The 19,712-nt window shown below is 37.3% G+C and overlaps 1 protein-coding gene and 1 long non-coding RNA gene across 3 annotated transcripts; both read left to right on the top strand.

Moving 5' to 3' along the window:
• The first annotated feature begins 2,472 nt into the window (after nucleotides 1-2,472).
• LOC103335610 (zinc knuckle (CCHC-type) family protein) lies at nucleotides 2,473-7,540 on the top strand. 2 transcript variants are annotated; one of them, XM_008238628.2, is made up of 4 exons: nucleotides 2,473-2,634; nucleotides 4,522-4,731; nucleotides 5,349-5,441; nucleotides 6,728-7,540. In XM_008238628.2, exons 2-4 carry the CDS (start codon nucleotides 4,604-4,606, stop codon nucleotides 7,284-7,286), a joined length of 780 nt encoding a protein of 259 aa, XP_008236850.2. In that variant the 5' UTR covers nucleotides 2,473-2,634; nucleotides 4,522-4,603; the 3' UTR covers nucleotides 7,287-7,540. The 2 variants fall into 2 exon arrangements, with proteins under 2 accessions (XP_008236850.2, XP_088910916.1); XM_089054790.1 differs by having other exon boundaries at nucleotides 2,486-2,634; nucleotides 4,484-4,731.
• Nucleotides 7,541-9,941: 2,401 nt separating this feature from the next.
• Nucleotides 9,942-11,069, top strand: LOC107881438 (uncharacterized). Its single transcript, XR_001678064.2, has 2 exons — nucleotides 9,942-10,715; nucleotides 10,800-11,069. It is a non-coding gene; the product is annotated as an uncharacterized LOC107881438 (long non-coding RNA).
• Nucleotides 11,070-19,712: the final 8,643 nt, after the last annotated feature.

The raw sequence follows: 19,712 nt of genomic DNA, 5'->3' as shown, positions 1-19,712 counted from the left end.
GTATTGTTGGAAAGTTTGAATAGAAAACTAACACTATGCCAAAATTTGCCTTAGGCAACGGAGGCCTAACCGAGGTATTCATCACAGTGGCCTTTAACTATTTATTGGAAATAGAGAACCTTCAATGTGTATTCCATTTACAGCATCAGTTTGGACAAAAGTAGAATAAAATTATCACTATATTTATTCTTTCGATGTTTAGAAGGCTTCCATGTAAGTAATGGGCATTGGCTTATGATGCCTAAAAGCATCAAGGGCATTAGTTGTAACATAACAACTAATGCTTTTGCTATCGTATTACAACAATATACTTGAAAGTATTGATGCGGTTAATGATATATCTTATCCATTTTTATGCATGTGCTAATGCAGATTGTAGATATAGACATTATTTTTACTAGATTTCATGTTGTCGTTTTATCTATTCAACATCAATTTTTTTTAATTAGTCATTTTCTTGATTGATTCAATTAAATACAACAATATATATATTATTTATCAGCATTGGCATTTGAGTACAAAATAGAAATAGAGTATAGGCTAGCACACCAAATAAAAGTTAAAAAAGTAACCCTTTATTAAAATTATCATAATTAATTCTAAATACGAACTTCATAATTAATTCCTTAGTCCTACATTGGTTTAGCACAAGAAGTTAACACACTTTATAAACTTTAGTGCCTTTTTAATATTAAAATGGATTACACTTGGGTTGGCTACAATTAGGTTGAAATTAAATAAGAACGTTTTTCAATCACTATTTGATAGAGAAAAAATGAATACAGTTCGTTAGAGTTCAAAGAATTGATAGTTGTATATTGGGACAGACGCTTGAAGAACTACAAGGCACGAGTGTAAGGGCAAAATTCTGTTTATGGACATTGCATTTTCAAGCCTCTATCAGTCAGTTTACTTTGTTTGCTTATTTTATAATTTTATTATAATTTTGTTCATTTATAATTTTATTCATATTACACTTCTCTTGGAATAATTTAAGTTGTATTTAAATTATGTTATCAAATATTCTTTAGAGCTCCATACTGATTGTTTTCTAACAATAACTACCCTTAAACACTTGAGCTACAAGCTTCTTGGTTTTTTTTTTTTGATAAGCACAAAAGAATTACAACACAAAACCCTGAAGGCAACCTACAACTAAAGAATCCCAAGAGACAGATCTAGCCACCGAAGAAGGAAGATTCTGCAACCAAATGTGGCATGATGGGGGTAGAGTGCCCAATCGCCAAAGGGGAATCCGCCACAAAGTTTGCCTCTCGGAAAACATGCTTGAAGGAGATAGCTTGAAAGCCTTACATATAAACCTACTAAAAAGATAGATTACGTACAAACCTACTAAAAGGATAGATTACTCGACGGTACGAGTAAATTTCATTGATAAAAAAAAATACATGGGGACATAATGAGCCCCTCAAAATGCATCTAGTACAACCTTAAATAAAAACAACATTAAACTAAAAGAAAAAAACAATTAGTTTTTTTAATACAAGTGAGAGTTTATAGGGGGAGGAGGCTTCTCCCACATATACTAATAAATAATATATTCATAATGATGTTGAGATATTAATTAAAAAAAAATATACAAGCAATTAATAAATAATTTTGTGAGTAGAAGATTAATCGAAATTAAAGAGTGGTAAATGATTTTACTGGTGTGCAAATTTTGAAGAAATAGGTGGGTTTTGTAGGGAAAATTGAATAGTACAAAAACTTTAGAAAAAGAAAGAAAATTGAAGTTGGTATTAATTTTCAAAAAGTTGCCATTGGTATTAATTGCACTAATAATATTGAATCATGCGTGAGTAGTTGGAGCAGCTTCAATGAGTGTGGAGTATTACTTTTTAAAAACTAACCGTTGGATGAGCAAAAGTTGGTTGGGTGCATGGGCGCTGATGAGCGCCAGTAAATATAGCACCTCAATCACCACGCCAACCGGTGAAAAAGCAAGAAATTGGGTTTTACCAAAATCTCCATTGCTCGATTCCGAGCACCATTTTCTTCGATCCGTATGATTTTTCAACCTCTCGAGTTGTTCTGCCTTAGTTTTGAGGGTAAGGGCGTGAATTTTGTGAGGTGCGCTAGGGTGGGCTTTGAGATATTAATGTTGGGCTAATAAAAAAATCAAATCACCTGGACTCTAACCCAGATTAGCATGTGCACAAGTCCGTCCCTACCCAAAGGCAGCATGGTTAGCGGGTTGCAGAGAGCCATTAAAGTTGAGCTTGTACAAGTTGTAGCACTGCGGCGGCTGCAGCTTCCGTTGGTCATAGTGATATAAAAAACAATATTGGTATAATATTGTGGTAAAGTTAGCATTACTTTTTTTAAATTGAAAAAAAAAACGAGGGTGACCAGGCCAAATCAGTTACTATACCCAACCAGAGCAATTTTGGGCCCAAAAGGAAGAATGGGCTTCTGGGTAATCACATAAAATTGAAAACTCAGTCGAGCCACAATCGAAATCACCATCGACGCTCAGCGGTTGTGCGTCCACGAATCGGAGTCTCAGAGGCTGAGAGCGCTCTCTTTCTCTCTATCGGTCCGCACATTTTTTTTACTTCGTCGTGCTATAGAAGTCACAGTAGCACCACCCGTCTGTATAGCTATTTGGCTCAGGTTTGTTGTTCTTCTTCTTCATTGCACTTTTCCCTGTCTACCATTTCTAGGGTTAGGGCTAATCTTGGTGTATGTATACGTCGAATTTAAAACACTGGAGTGTATTGTTTGGGTTTCAGGTTTGTTTTTGTTTACTTGAATTTGGGTTTCTTTCTGCTATGGATTTTCTCTGTAATTTTGAATCTGGGTGGTAAGTGGTTTGATTTTAAGGGTTTTATGGTTTTCTGTGTGAGTGTACTGATCATTGAAGACAAATTGATATAATGCTACGACAGCAAGGGTGTACTTCAAGAATTTGGCTCAAGCCTTATATTGTTGACGTTATACCATGTTAAACGAACATTATGTAAATTCACATACATGTACGTGCACTTTCGAGAGAGTGCCAATCGAATATGCATACTCGTAGAAAGTGGGAATTTTTGGACCTAACAGTAGATGGGTTGGCCAAGAGTTGGGCTAGGTTATGGGAAATCTTAAGAACAATAACCGCAAATAATTTTTTGTAGATAGCATGGTGAACACATTCATGTGATTCATTCAGAAGTTATACTAAGGAAGTACCAATAGCCTTCCCTTCTTGCCCTCACCCTCAACTTCTTCAGTGAAATCTGCCCTTTTTCAGACAAGCATGTTTTGTACAACAAGTAAATGTTCGTATTATCAAAAGGCACTGTTTCCCATTCATTCATTTCGGCAGTTATCCTTTAAAAATATTACTTTTTGGGAATTATCTTTTCAAAAATTTAAGGTTTGGGGAATGAAGTAAGACTGCGCCTTCCTGATTTGCCTCTGCTACTTTCAATTTTGTTTTTGCTTCCATTATCTTTTTCCATTTGGTTCTTTGGTGGAAGATGTGATTCAATTTTCTCCTATCATATCATAGTTTCGTCAGACGCTTCTGATTCCATACATCACCGTGATTTTGTATTGTTGCAAGAGCAGATTAGATCATGCTTGAAGCACCAGAATGTGTTTGGGGACAACTGCAGAAAGACTATTTTTTAAAATTGAAGGATTTTATGGGTAGTGGATGGGAGAGGTGGTTGCAACTTACAAGTAGGTTTAATGAGGAGCTTTTCTTCATGAAAATGGATGGATAGATTGAACATGCAATATCATTTATTGATGGTGGATTTTGGAGCCCCTGGATCTTTAGTTTTGTGTTTAAGAAAAGTTTGTGGTCTTCCAGGGGCTTTATACATCCAAAGCTAGTTTAAGGTTTTGTTTGAAACTTTCATAAACTCTCTGAGGTCTCCAAGTTTAATGTTGATTTCTATTTTCAACAAGGTCTAGATTATGTTTTTTGATTAGTGGAGGGTGATATTTGTAATGGCTGCAGATTTTTACAATGGAAAGATGTCACCAACTAGCTGGTTGTCCTTTTGATTTTCTTCAACAACTAAATTCTCCTATATTATATCATATGGTACTCATATAGTCGTGAGAGTGTCCTCCCTATTCCAACCTGCAACTTAAAATGCTCCTATTTGCCAATGAGTAACCAGTCCCAATATTTTTCATGCTTTCCTGCTAGTTTAACCAACTATTTAATGATCAATCTGTTTAGATGGTTTCAAGAAGTTGGAGTTTAGGTAAAGTCTTCCTGTTGATGTAAGCTCGAGTTTTAGTGGGAATCCCTGATTGTTTGCAACGGATGCTTGACTTTCTTTTGAAGGATGTGATTGAGAAATCGGGTATTTAGTATAAGGTTCTGGGGCTGGTGGTCATTAAATTCTTGTGAGATGGATTGCTTGTTGAAAACTTTGTGTACTTTGTTGGGATATGGTGTTTTCTGGTATGAAGGGAAAGTAGTTGGTTTGGTTTTGACTCATGGATATGATCTTAGGTGTGGTTGTAATATGGGTGTGGTTGTGATGTGGACAGGGAGGAGGCAGCGGCTGTGTGGTGTTGGTTGTGGTGGTGTTTCAAGTCAGTGGAGCTAGGTCTTAATAAGAATTAATTTAACATGAGTTCAGACAGCAGGAGCCGAAGCAGGAGCAGGAGCAGGAGCCCTACGGATCGTAAGATCCGTTCTGATCGCTTTTCCTACCGCGATGCACCTTACAGGAGAGATGGAGGACGTCGGGGTTTCAGGTTTAATGGCTTTTGACTATTATTTTATTTCTTCTTGTCTTTGTAAAATGTGGGTTGATAAGGAGAAAATAATCTGTCAACATGTCTTCGTTGGAGATGTTCTGGAATCTTACTATCAACTGTATCTGTTGAGTAAGACCTCTACTTGAATATACCTTAGAAGACCTTTTGAAGTTGATATTTCTTAATTTTGGCTCTGGTTAATAACGTGCTTTGCTTTGTTGTACATTTGTTTAGACCTTTGTAAGTTTTCGAATACAAATGTGAATCCTATTGATTGTTTAATGACGTAATTAAGTATCCATCATCTTGGTTGTAGAGGTAGCTTTGTTTCTGTCAGTGGTGCACAAAGGCTGTAAGCCTTTTACTTTCGTATTGTCAGATACATTTAGCTCAGTACATGTATTAACTCCTTCAACTTTTTGCCATTTTTGGGTATTTTTTTAAAACTTCAGAGTGCTTTAGTTTCACGCTCTGAATGTTTTGGTTTTGCTTGTTTCTTTATGTGATTATGGGTCTGATTCTTCTTAATGATAAGTTAAAATTAAGGAGTGGTTTGAAATTGGGAATGCCAGTTTTTGCTCAGAAATTAATCTATTGCAATTTTTTTTTTCCAGCCGAGACAATCTGTGCAAGAACTGCAAACGTCCAGGTCATTATGCTAGAGAATGCCCTAATGTTGCAATTTGTCACAATTGCGGTCTTCCTGGGTACGGAAACTTATTTTGCCTTGCAATTGGACATCATAATGTTCCATTATTTGCTTCTCTGCACTCATTATAATCATTTTATTTGTTTGTTCTTTTGACCTTTTGTTTTCTGGGAGAGGGTTTGAAGAGGTTGGGGTCCCTGACTTTCTAGAGAGTTGAAATCTATGAGAAATTAAATATGCTAGTTAATGCTAGAAGTCCAAACATACAAATCCTGAGTATGTAATTTTGCTTTACTGCATCTTACATCCCTCTACTGTCTCTACCTGAACCATTTTGCAGCTAGACAAATGCTACTGTCTCTGCTACCAAGCGATCTATTTCAATCATAGTTTTACTGATAATTCAGAAACTGAAGTTTTCTTCCCCCATTTTTCTGTTCAGAAATTATTATCGCCATCATAATTATAATAATAATCCTTTCACGTGTTTAGTTATAACAGCATCTTCTCCTCCACCATTTCCATCTTCAATGATTATACCACTATTGCCACCATTCAGTTTCACTGGTAAATCACATAAACCTTAACAGTGCACAGGATTGCTGTAATAACACCCACTATCTTTGTTATAATTTTGACATTAACACAGCTACCACTTCATGCCTCAACACCGCCCCACCGCCCCACCATCCCACAGCTACTGTCTTCCCTTGTCAACTTATCTTCATTGTTACCACTTCAGTTTCTGTCCTCTGCCACTAATATGCTAGTGCATGTTTACCTTGTACCACTTTAGATAATTACTAGCCACCAACACTATCACTTTCATATCCCTTTCTCCTGTAACTGTGTGCCAATAGTATGACCATAAAGGTTTTAAGAAAATCCCTATAGTTCGAGAGAAATATGCATGGTCCCCAGCAACAAGAAGGCTTTGATGCATGACAATTTGTCAAATTTCTCGTATTTTCTGGAGCCACCTGGGTCTCCATGCTCTTAGGACTGCTTTAATATTCGACCATTATTTCTGTGAGACTATGGTGATGGGAAAAAGTTATTATTTTGGAGATCTTCAGGTTTTAAACATATTAAGACAATTCAGAATGTTCTGTTTTCCATTTTAAAGCAAAGTAGCAGTACCTTGTGGTGAAAGCGGTGGGTGAATTAATTGTTTCATTGCTTCAATAAGGTTGCATGGTTTCGTATCTCGCAGTAATAATGATCTGCCTCATGCAGATGTCTTCTTTAATTTTTTTTTAAAGTGAAAAAAAGATGCTACGTGTTTGACGGAGCTATTGATTGTTACTGACATAGTTGTACTTGTGCCATTTAATGTTCTACTAGGCACATTGCTTCAGAGTGTACTACAAAGTCGCTATGTTGGAATTGCCGGGAACCTGGTCACATGGCCAGTAACTGCCCAAATGAAGGCATCTGCCACACCTGTGGTAAGGCTGGACATCGCGCTAGAGATTGCACAGCTCCCCCAATGCCACCTGGGGACTTGAGGTTGTGCAACAACTGCTACAAGCAGGGTCATATTGCAGCTGACTGCACAAATGATAAAGCATGTAACAACTGTAGAAAGACAGGTCACCTAGCACGTGATTGCCCGAATGAACCCATCTGTAACTTATGCAATGTATCTGGGCATGTGGCAAGACAGTGCCCCCGAGCCAATGTCTTGGGAGAGCAGCGTGGAGGTGGAGGTGGAGGTGGAGGAGGTGGAATGCGCGGCGGCGGTTACCGTGACATTGTATGTAGGAACTGCCAACAACTTGGGCATATGAGCAGGGATTGTATGGGGCCCTTGATGATCTGTCACAACTGTGGGGGACGAGGACACCTGGCATATGAGTGTCCTTCTGGCAGATTTATGGATCGCTACCCCAGGAGGTACTGATAAGTGGCAGATGATGTTACGGAATTTACCTTTTATCTCAAGCAAGCAGTTCTGATTTAGGCTTTAGATTGAAGGTTGAAACTGCAGACTATTGAGGAGTTGAATTGAGACTTTATTTTGGTAGGATGTGTTTTGTTAATGTGGAGTACCTATTTTGCGTTAGAACATAATTGATGATGACTTAGTATGATTATGTATTGAATTTTTGGCAATTACTGAAAAATAAAACAGTATGTGATTGGGTTGCCTGAGGATGTGATGTCTCCTGATTTCTCTCTTCTTGCGTTTCGCATCATTTATGATTCAGAAGCTTGTGAACTCTTAAAGAGAGGCTCTTTTGTGCAAGATGGGGTGGGCGTGGTTTGGTCTAGTTTTCACCTCACACAGGAATCGATACTATACAAATGGTGTGGTTTGGTTTGGTTTTGGTAAAGAAAATTTAAGAAACCAGTAGGTTCGGTTTCCGGTTTTGGATTGGATGTTTTTTTAGATTTTTTTCAAATTAATTTTTTTAAACAAATTTCAACTAAAATTTTATTTTTGGGTTTAAAAAATCACAAATGACGAAATTTCATGCAAAGAGAGATAATTAGGCCTAGAAAAGAGAGGTGCTTTGAAGTTGGATTTGGGGAAATATTAGTTATGGGATTAAAAATTTAGTATTGGACTTAAATAATTTTTTTAAAATAAAAAAAATACAGTCTATCTTGTCTGATTTGGTTTGGTTTTGGAAGGTGTGAAATCGGCGTTAGAATTGGTTTGAACTAGTTCGGTTTGGTTTTGCATTGGTTTGTTAACTTTTTAGTCAACATGATTTTTTTTCCGATTTTCCGATCTCAATTAGAGGTGTCAAATGACGGGCTGGCCCAAAGACAAGACGAGCCCAACCCATTTAAATGAGGCACGGCATGAGCACAAATATTAATGGGCCGTGTCCAAGACGGCACGAAAACTTGGGCGGGCGGGATCTAAAAATGAGGTCCAATGGACCGGCCATGGGGGGCTTGGCCCGAGCCCGCTCCAAGCACGGCACGAGCCCAAGCCCACTTCAAGCACGGCCCACTTAACATTTTTTTCTTTCTCAAAAGTCAAAATGCAATAATTTGACATCTAATGTCATTTGTTTATATATATATATATATATATATATATATTATATAATCATAAACATATATGTGATGTCTTTCATTTTAGGGAAATTACTTGGGTCCTTAATTAATTAAACTTATCAACTACAAATTAATTAAACAACATTGAATCAGTACATATGACATATACACTTCTCTTATAATCAAAGCAAGACATTTCTTCACATATAAAATATACAAATTTATAAATAAACCCAATCCTAGACATGTATTTATAGAAAAACCCAAGCACTATTTAAATAGAAACACACCCAAAATCAACCCCAAAGTCAACTTTTTGGGTGTGTTTATAAATGGATTTTGAGTGTGTATAATGATGAGTTTTGGGTATGTTTATATGTTTAAATAGTGCTTGGGTTTTTTTATAATTTAAGCCCCCATTTTGGGTGTTTTAGTGAAACTCCATATAAAATAAGAGTGGTGATTTCTCCACTCCAATTTTATCCGCTTACACTCCATTTTATAACTAAAAAAGGAGTGTAAGTGGATAAAATTGGAGTGGGGAAATCATTACCCTAAAATAATAAGTTGTTTAAAGATGAAAAGTTGAAATGGACTTTGTGGAGTTAGACACTTTTTGTCCTTTGCCCTTTCATATTGTTTGGATGTTTGATTGATTAATGTTTTCAAATAGTTTTTCATTTCTTGCCTCTAATTATTTGAATTTAGTTAATCAAGTTTAAATAATCCTTGAATACTATTTAAACATAGTCAACGATTAATAAATAAATTTTAGCCCCAAGTGAAACTCTCGTAAAAAAATTCAAATTGAATGGGTTGGTTCTTGGTCCCGAGTATGGCACGAGCACAAGCACGAGCACGGCACGAGCCTAGCCCGACATGTTTCAATGTGGGCATAGGCTTTGGGTCGGGCCGAGATAAATGATTTTACTAAATGGGCCAACACGATACGGCCTAATAAATTAAATGGGCCGGCCCGGCACGGACGAAAACGTTAAAAGCACGAGCCGGCCCGTTTGACACCTCTACTATGCATATGCAAGACACATAAATTGTTCCTTTTTCAGCATGGTCTCAATGTAGCCAGGGGGCTTTAATTCATGTGGTGTAAGATTGGTGGGATTAGGTAGAGGTCTAATTAGGTTCAAACTATCATGCAAAAACATGAGGAAAATGCCTAGGATATATGGGTAGACTCTCAATGCCCACCCTTAATGCCAAAGGGGTCTGTTTCTTTTTCTCGGGTTAATGCTGGTCCAATTGATGGCTTTGAGGCTTGTCTAAACCCAGCTTTAACATATTTAATATCGTAATTTATGTTTGGGAAGAGAGATATCGCAACTAAACTTAACATAAAATTTTATTTTATTAGGCTTATTTATTGAAATGCCCCTTGTGCTTTCACTTTTGTCTCAATTTGCCTTTGGACCTTAATTATCACCCCATATACCCCTGAGCTTTATTTCCGTTACTCATGTTACCAGTGGCTGATCTATAAATTTTTCTTTCAGGAGTCAACATATAAGATGTCAAAAAAAAAATTAGACAAAAGAATCTCGTAAAAATAAAACAATAATATTATAATTCATAATTAATGGAAAAATCAACATTACTTTGAAATTTGAGGGAGACATCAAAATTCAAAAACAAATTGGGAGAGTTACCACCGGTCAAATTATATTTCAAAACAAGTTTTTGGGGAGGGGGTATTGGGCTGCTTGATATATGCGGGCCTAGGGAAGAAAAATAAGTTGCGCAGGTAGTGGTTAGGGAAGAAAGGCATGCGCTGCTCCTGCTGCCTCTTTGGAACAAAACATCAAATAGTTGGTGGGCGCCGTGAAACATGAACTTGCAGCATTGCATGGGACAATTTTTTTTTTGCCCAGGTAAGTGGTTTCTAACTTGAGGGGGTCAATTGACCACCCTTGCTCCATTGAAGATCCACCACTGCATGTTATACCATTCCATCTATTTTGTGCGAAAATTTGTTAAGTTGGTGATGTTAGGCCAAGTGGCGTGCTTATTTGGATGTTTAGCTGTGTGGATCCAAGAAAATAAAGTTACGTTTCCTCACTTTCCCCAAATTCCCCCTAATTTTCCCCCCAATTCTCATAGCATTGCCCTAGTTCAAGGCTCTTAAATTGACTCTCTTGGCTCTTTCTTGCATCTCACTATTTGTCATCATTTGCATCAAAGAAGAGTGGGAGGAAGGAGAAGAGAGGCTGTGCAACATTGTCACTGTGACACTGTTGCTCGACTTCAAACTTCATGGACGAATCTAAACCCAAGATGCAGATTTATAGTGTGCCCAAAGGGAAGGGTAATCATAAGCTCCAATCATATGCATAATCCTGATTGTGTTGGGCATGAGAATTGAAAATTTTCTTTCTTTCTTGGTATGCAGCGAAGAGGTGGAAGGAGGATGTGCGTTTTTTATGTGTGTTGATCCTGAAATGTGTGAGCGTTTGAAGATGGTGATACCAGGTTTGCTGAAGAAGCTTGACAAATTTGAAGCTGAAAATGCCAAGATTCGAAGTTAGTGTAGACTTTTGTGGGCTGTTGTGGTTATTTCATGATTGAAGGTGTTTGCCATGAAAATGTAATTGAGATGAAGTTTGGTTGTACTTGGAGATTTTTGTGTAATTGCATTCTCTTTTCTTATGCTTATCAACAAGGCTTGCAAATCTACAAATATACAAGCATTCATCACTATAAGAAAATTAACCAAACTTGCAAAATGTGCTTAAGAGCAAAGATACCAAGTCCAACCCCAACTCGTTAGATGCATGCTATGAAAGTAACATGAATATGAGAGAATCTCCATGAAGTTTTTGGGCAAGTATGAGTGAAGCTAATATATGTATGCAAGATGAAAAGACTCAGTGGGAGTATAATCATGCACATACTTGAGTGTGCCTTATTGATGTAGCTTATCTTGTAAAGAGTTAATGTGATTATTATCTTCTAAATTAAGATGAGAGTTTTCACATAAGGGATAGAAATTAACGGTGATAAATATGGGAATTCCGAGTTATCATATGACATGACATTCAGAAACTCTAAAAAAGAATATAGTTTTCTTGAAAAGAAACTTCAAAATAGAGTGAAAGCAAGTTTGCTCGGATCCCCTAAATTGAGAGGCCATGTGTGATGTATATGACACATGAGAATACTAGTCAAATGAAAGATTTGATAGTATTAGATTATCAAGAATGTCTCATTATGCCTAAAAGGAGAAATGACGTGCTTTAGGATGATCATGGATTGGAACTGTCTCATGAACGGACAACTAAGCTAATAGTTGCTTAAAGTATCGACAAGTGCAACTGTGACCAAAATCTATTTAAGCGAATAAACATTTTTCGCTTTGGACAATGAATGTGATTTCCTAAACAACGTATGGGTATGTTATTTCAACAAGTTTTTGTAAATAATGTTTAGGTTGTTGAATTGGAAGCTTTGTATGTTTGGATAAGAAAATAATTTCATTAGAAATTGTTTCAACCATAATACGTCATTGATATACATTGATACAATGGCGATCAATTGAGGCAATAGCTCGAGCCAGGAAACAAGAGGTCTCATCAAAGCTCCAAACACACACTAAGATAAGTAAAACGTGTGATTAAAATAATCAAATGTTTGAGAGGATAACGTGACTCTTAGATATGCTTATGTATATCACATACTGTGTATATGACATCAGCTTCAATTTAATGAACATCTAAGGTAGATGGTTATTGAAGAAGTAGGCAATTTACTTTGAATGGAAGTGGGAGATCGTTAGAAGTATGCTCTGAAAGTCAATCATTAGATGAAATCTTTTATGGAAAACTTCATTTAAACTAACCATTTAGGTTAACATTTAAGGGCAAGTATGTCAATTCAAATAAAGGTCCACATGTGACCATTAACATATTTTACAAGTCCATAGATCCATAAGATAAAGAAAGTGATCTAAAGATGTTAGATGCGAAAAGACCTTTCCTTGTAACTCAAACCAAAAACTTCCCGGTCATAGGATCATTCAACTAGGCATTGACGAACTGCAAAGCTCGGTACGCACTATATCTGCTCAACTTGGAGGGTGGTCTTCAGTCATTGGTGTCTAGACACTAAGATAAGTGTGTAGGTGCTCACTTGAGAATGAGTTCACTAAAGAGTGATCAAATTATAAATCTTGTGTGAAAGTTCTACTTACATGTCAAATAAGATTTCATCGGTTGCAATACCGCAAGGTTAATCCTTAGACTTGAGGCATCATGGTTGCCTTATGGATGTGGAGTCGATCTCTGATTGTATCGTAATGTAGAGCTCATCCCTAGGCTCGGTTCGAGGTAACATTGGGATCTTCAACAAGTCCATAAAGGCAAGTGAGTATACGATAAGGGATCTTGACTTCTAGTAAGAGGGAGAGAATGTTCTGAGATATCATTCGGGAATCTTCGGCCGAAGTCAGAGCTCAATTAAGAAAGAGTCTTCTAATTAAGTTCATATTGAATCATATAGCCAAGAGTGATCATGTTAGGGATTTGATATGAATTCGGTAGCCTATTAATGAGATCAAGAATATTAGGAAATAGAGAAGGATCAAATTGCGTTGTAATTCCAACTAAATGGATTCTCCTAATTAAGCTCGTATTGAATCATATAGCCAAGAGCCCTAAGGAATTCTATAATTGGGTCCTCATGAAAGGGAGAATTAAAATGGAGTTTTAATTCACAGTCGATAAAGAAAGAGTTCAAAATCACCCACGACCTTGCTAATTAGATCCCAATAGATCGCACTTATGGAAGATGAAAATATCAACAGTTAAGTAAATTAATTTGTAAAAGGTTGCATTTAATTGGAAACCGAAACATGGGCTACCTTCAAAGCCTTTAATGGGACATGAAGTGTTAAGTGTTGAAGGTATTCATTACAAATGGTGTTCAAAAAAGGGTGCAAGTGGAGGTGAGAATGATGGTACTAAAGTTTTTTGGAGGAAGATGTCAAGATTCTTTGATCGCAAGTATTGGAGGTATCTTCTTATGAGGCATGCTCTCGATGTTATGCATATCGAGAAAATGTTTATGAAAGTATCATTGGTACATTGTTGGAGATTGATAGAAAGAATATACATGAGGTTTCAACTCGTTTATATCTCTTGAAAATGGGAGTTAAGAGACTTATTTGCAACCCAAATATGGAGAAAAATGTACGCGTTTGCCTCTAGGTCCTCGAATTTGTCAAAATCGGAGAAGAGAACCGATTGTAAAAAATGTCACTTTTTAATCATTGCATAATAAACTAATAAGGCAAATAAAAAGTAAGGAAAGAGAGAATCAGCAAGTTGAAAATCTAAAAGACAATGAGTGACCAACTGGAGGTAGAACAAGGTCCTCTCTTATATGAACAAGGAAGGGAAGGAGGAGATTATTTGTTGGATGCAGAACTTCTACATGAAAAAGAAATGTATTTTTAGTGACTAGCAATCATTACAAAATAAATATTAAAAAAGTGGCAAAATTGAAGAAAATAGGGGATGAGATTAACCAGAGTTTTCCTTTTCCTCCCAATTCGAGAAAACGTCATCTTTATTATCAAAGCATGTCAACAACAACTCTAGCTAGCTAGCAACTCTATCTCTAGGGCTAGGTTTAGGGCTAGAGCTAGGAATAGGGCTAGTTAATTACTTTTGTATAAGATAGACAATGACTATTTTACCCTTTAATATTTTCTTCTTTGGTACCCCATTAGATAAAAGGGTGTCATAATTCTAATAACCACCTATTTGTATAAAGATCAATGTATTGGTGCAAAAACAAAGCTTTATGACCTCTGCAATTGAGCCTTGCATGACATAAATATGTTGGCCACTCCCCCAAGACACGTGGACTCTGGCGACATGTAGACGGCGAGATAGGTGTTATTAGGAGCTGAAATTTATACTGAAAAATTATAAAACCAATGCAGAAATTACCGCCCATTAACCGCTCGCATCAACAAATCGACCGATAGGGGCGATTTTAAGAACTAATCGTGTCCTCGAATGCCGATGCAGTTCCTAAGATCCAAAACTAGCGGTTTGAAGATTGATAGAAAGAATATATATGGGGTTTCAACACGTTTAGATCTCTTGAAAATAAGGGTCAGGAGACTGATTTGCAGCCCGAATATGGAGAAAAATGTACGCGTTTGCCAAGTCCTCTCCTACATGAACTCCTACATGAACAAGGGAGGGAGGGAGGAGATTATCTGCTAGAGACAGAACTTCTACATGAAAAAGAAATGTATTTCTAGTGACTAGCAAACATTACAAAATAAATATTAAAAAAATTGGCAAAACTAAAGAAAATAGTGGATGGGATTAGCCAGGGTTTTCCTCTTCTTCCCAGTTTGAGAAAAAGCTGTCTTTATTATCGAAGCATGTCAACAATAACTCTAGCTAGCTAGCAGCTCTATCTCTGAAGCTAGGTTTAGGGCTAGAGCTAGGAATAGGGCTAGTTAGTTACCTTTGGTATAAGAGAAACAATGACTCTTTTACCCTTTAATATTTTCTTCCTTGGTACCCCATTAGATAAAAGGGTGTAATAATCCTAATAACCACCTATTTGTATAAAAATCAATGTATTGGTGCAAAAACAGAGCTTTATGACCTATACAACTGAGCCTCGCATGATATCAGTATTTCGGTCACTCCCCAAGACACATGGACCCTAGTGATGTGTGGACGGCGAGATAGGTGTTATTAAGGGTGGAAATTTATACCAAAAACCTATAAAATTGGCGGAGAAATTACTGATCATGAACCACTCGCATTAGCAAATTTACTGATGAAGGTGGTTTTAAGAACCGATCGGTGTCGTTGGATGCCTATGCCATTCCTAAGATCTAAAACCAACAGTTTGGAGATTTATAGAAAGAATATATATGGGTTTTCAGCTCGTTTAGATCTCTTGAAAATGAGGGTCAAGAGATTAATTTGCAACCCGACTATGGAGAAAAATGTATGCGTTTGCCAAGAATATATATATTTTTAATTTCAAATAGTTCAAATCACCCTTTGACTGCTGATGTTGCATCAACAATTTTTATTTTTCCATTGTAATTGAAACTTTGGAATATCTTCATTATGTCAGTACGTGTTGTGGTTATCAATAAGAAATAAAGCGAGCACATTTAATTTAACCAAACAAAAAAAAAAGTAGGCACATTTAATTTAATTAAGCTTTTACTCATCATGCTAAGTGTAACAGGAGTGAAAAACACATTTAATTTGTCGACCCTTGCTCGACACTTAGACTCCTCCTAAGTCAGCCTTCTCGCACCACCAACTTGTGAGGGCTCTGTTTTCAAGCAACAAAACAAGTGAATGCCAACACACCCAAGCAAGACTTATCTAAACAAGAAAAATCATACACAATCACACAGCGCCTCCCAGCAGCCCACCATTATAAATCGCCTTCAACCATTTCAACACTTATCCATGTTTTGAATTTCATACTCTAGCATCCCAACCATGTTCCAACACCGTTGAAACAGCTAAAAACTGCTCGGGCCACATCATAGTACCTACCTAGCATGTTTGCTTGCACATGCCAACTTTGGTGCAAGGCCTATCCACATGCTATGCTGCACGCATCTGCTCGACATGTGTTGCCGCCTGCTCATCGTGCACTGCATATGCACCAAAATCATGCAATGGCCTATGCAGCTTGTTAAGGGTCTTACAAACCACCCACACCACAAGAGTACGACCCTATCGTTGACTTAACTCCCTGGCACCTTCACTCATTTGAACATCTCTTGGCTCCTCTTGAACCACTTCTCCATTGGTCTCCTCCATAGACCCTTCATCACTTAACTCAATTAAGATCACCTCTATCTTGGACTCTACCATAGACTCCTCTTCATCATCACTTGAGACCGCAATAATTTTGTTCTCAGACTCCACCATAAGCTCATCTACCCATTGTGGCTCCTCCTTAGCCTCGGGGTTTTCACTATTTCTTCCAAGCATTGCATCCATTATGATGCTATCGCTTGTTGAGCTCACCCACGACTCATCTTCTGACTCAGTTTTAAAAAGGTCTGAGGCCGAAAAAACAAATTGGGCTGCATTTGCCATCACCTCATCAAACCGCTCCTCGAAGTCCCTATGCCTCATGGAAATATAGACCAACTTGAAATCGAACTCCTCTAGCACATCTATATAAATACTAAAGTCATCTTGAATGGTACCCATGTTGTACATGTGGCTGTGTAGCACACAAGTCCTTGCCATAAACTTCTGATCTAGCAAATAAATTCTTCAAGTGTCAAGGCAAGATGCCAACGCCTCATACTGCATCTCTTTTAGCCCATAATTTAGATCCCAATTCGGCTCCATATTTTCAATTGCCTCTATAAGCATACCTTTGTGCACCAAAGAAGCATCAATGAAAATCTCCAAGGGTTCCATAACAAAAACATTTACGAACACCTCAATCACCTCCAACACCGGTTGCTCAATCGCATCCTCTCCCAATAGATCTTCTGGTGGGATTACTCTTAGTGAATTCAATAACACCATTGGACTCACCTAGAGATTGCTGCCCTCTTCAGCACCTCCTCTCTTTCAGTCACGATTGCATTCAAGTTCTTTCTCCTTGGACAATCCTTCACACGGTGGGCACCTTGGCAAAGAAAGCAACCTGAAAACTTCTTCTTGTCATTGTGCTTCTTGCCATTGGCTCCATCTGAAGCAATCCCAATCTCTTTCCTTTTCTCGACTGTCCTGTTGTTTGAATGCTTCTTCCCACCTTGCTTCTTCTTCCTACTAGAAATGACTGTTGCTTGGTAGTCCATATATCTCTCAGCTGCAGCAATGGCGAATTGAGGCTTCTCATGTTATGTCTCCTTAATTCCGATAGTGCCCAGGGCTGCAAATTTCATGAGGAAGTTAAACAACTTGTCTTCCTTTGACATATTGGACACATCAAGCATCAAAGAACAAAAAGCCTTCACGTAGTCCCTCACTGAACCAACTTGCTTCAAATTCTTCAAGGCTTCCCTTGCTAAAAATGCAACATTGCATAGAAGAAACTGAGCTCTCAATTCCTTATTCAGTACAACCCACTTATCAATCATGGGTTTGCCCCCACTCATCACTTCTTACACACGAATCCTCCACCATAACTTAGAATCCCCAACCATGTACATGCTCTTGATGGACATCCTCTAGGCATCCGAAACCTTGGATAGCTTGGAAATACTGCTCTATATGCCACAAGAAATTCTTCAGCTCTTTGGCGCTCTACTCACCAACATTATTACTCTCTCTTTCAAGGAATCACTACCTCCAGCCATTCCTTTCTCGCTTTGCAATTCCAAGACTGTTCTCAAAAATGCCACTCTTCCACAGATCCCTAGGCTAGTAAACCAATTTGGCTACCATGCAAGTAATTTGCATAGTTGATTGACACATGCTAACGTGGAGCATATAAGATAACTCCGCAATTGGATGAAATATTCCATAGATAGCCATATGTTACTCCTAGTTTTATATTTAAAAGGTTGCATTCCATTACGGAGCCATGCATGAAATATTCCAAGTAGATAGCCATGCACAAAACATAGTCTTGCAACTAGCCTTCCTCTCTGTAAACCTTACACTCTAGTTTTATATTTAAAAGAAAATATTACGGAAAGCATCAAAACCATTTAATTAAAAATAATGAACATGCAATAAGTGACGCAATTAAATAAAACATAGACTTCCATAAAATGATTATAATACTATAATTTATTATAAAAGTACAACAATTATTTATATAATTATTATAATGTAATACTTACCAAAGTAATTACTTTAAAAATAAAATGTTTATCCTTCCTAAATAAACTTTTAAGAATAAGAATTCTCACAACTTTGTATCTCAACTCAACCTTCTCAAGGTCTATTTATAAGCATAAAACGTGTAGATGACATCCCCATCTACTAGGCATTGCTAGTGGTAGCCCCTAGGTCCACTACCTAGTCATTCAGTTTTCCCACAAAACTGCTGAGCCCCCTCTTAGCGCCTCCCCAGCAACCTACTATGCTTTAAGGCCGATTTTCACTCATAGAAAATTTGCCCATTACTTGAAGCATGCAGTCACATCCTCGTAAACCGCCTTCAACCTCTCTAACACTTAATTCACGTTTGAATTTCAAACCCCAGCATCCCGAGAAATTATAGAATAATACGGTATCATCATGTCAGCTGGTGATACTTCCACTCATATATTGACACGTGTCTTTTTTTTTTCTCCACTAATTAAATTATTTTCTAGCTAGACATTAGGTTTCAATTTTACCATTTAGAACAAAATTAATTCAAAAAAAGAAAGAAGACGATTGCAAACCTTGGCTGCAGTACCTCTACCCCTTTGTTGTGCCCCCTCCCTCTCTCTCTCTCTCTCTCTCTCTCTCTCTCTCTCTCTCTCTCAGAATCACTTTATTTAATAGTTGGCTTTTATCATCACATTCCATGGGTCAAAACCTTATCTTTGCAAATCAAGAATTTCTTGGGGCCTTTTAGGTTAAGTTTGCTTTGCACATCTTTCTGAATGCGTGTATATGATCATCTCTTGTCAAGGCATTGTGGGATTGAGAGCAAAGTTGGATAAAGAGAACTTGGATATGGAGGTTTTGAGGGAGATGAAAGCAACATAGAAAAGGAGATTGAAGGATTGGGGAAAGGAATACAAACAGGGAGGGAAGGCGTTGCAGAGAGGGACCGTGAACTGGACAGAGGTGGGAGGGATGATGTGGGGAGGGGGGAACTGACAGAGGTGGGAGGTGTTTTTTCTCTTTTAATTTTGATGAAGGGTAAAATTGGAACCCAATGTCTAGCTGAAAAAGAAGTATAAATTTTCTTTAAAAAAATACACGTGGCAAATTCTAAATGGAAGTATGTCACCCCTGACGTGGTGATACTGTACCATTCTATAATTTCTCCAGCATCCCAACCATGTTCCAATCAATGGCGATTTCAGGATTCGAAAGCCGATCGGACAAAACTTATATACTAAACTCAACAATAGGAGTGAATTTCATTAATAAACATAAAAAAATACACATAGTGAGGGGTAACATAATGAGCTTTACCCTCAAATGCATCTATATCTACAAATACAAAAATTAATTTCTAAAATTTCTAAAACAATTGTCTTTGTGAGAGACAAAAATAAAAATGAAATATAAAAATATAGGCGGGCTTGGGGTTTGTGTGAGACTAAAAATAATTATTATTATTATTATAAGTAGTGTAGGTAAATTTTTTTTTAAAACAAAAAGAGAGAAGGAAAAAG

The sequence above is a fragment of the Prunus mume genome, linkage group LG6 (assembly GCF_029339155.1).
Source record: "Prunus mume cultivar Tortuosa linkage group LG6, ASM2933915v1, whole genome shotgun sequence".
Taxonomy (NCBI): domain Eukaryota; kingdom Viridiplantae; phylum Streptophyta; class Magnoliopsida; order Rosales; family Rosaceae; genus Prunus; species Prunus mume.
This window is presented reverse-complemented; position numbering and strand designations above follow the sequence as displayed.

Excerpts from the sequence above, each read along its gene's own strand:
- LOC103335610 (XM_008238628.2), top strand. The coding sequence starts at position 4,604 with ATGAGTTCAGACAGCAGGAGCCGAAGCAGGAGCAGGAGCAGGAGCCCT. Across the intron at positions 4,732-5,348 it reads GGAGGACGTCGGGGTTTCAG|CCGAGACAATCTGTGCAAGA; the intron begins GTTTAATGGCTT and ends TTTTTTTTCCAG. Across the intron at positions 5,442-6,727 it reads CACAATTGCGGTCTTCCTGG|GCACATTGCTTCAGAGTGTA; the intron begins GTACGGAAACTT and ends ATGTTCTACTAG.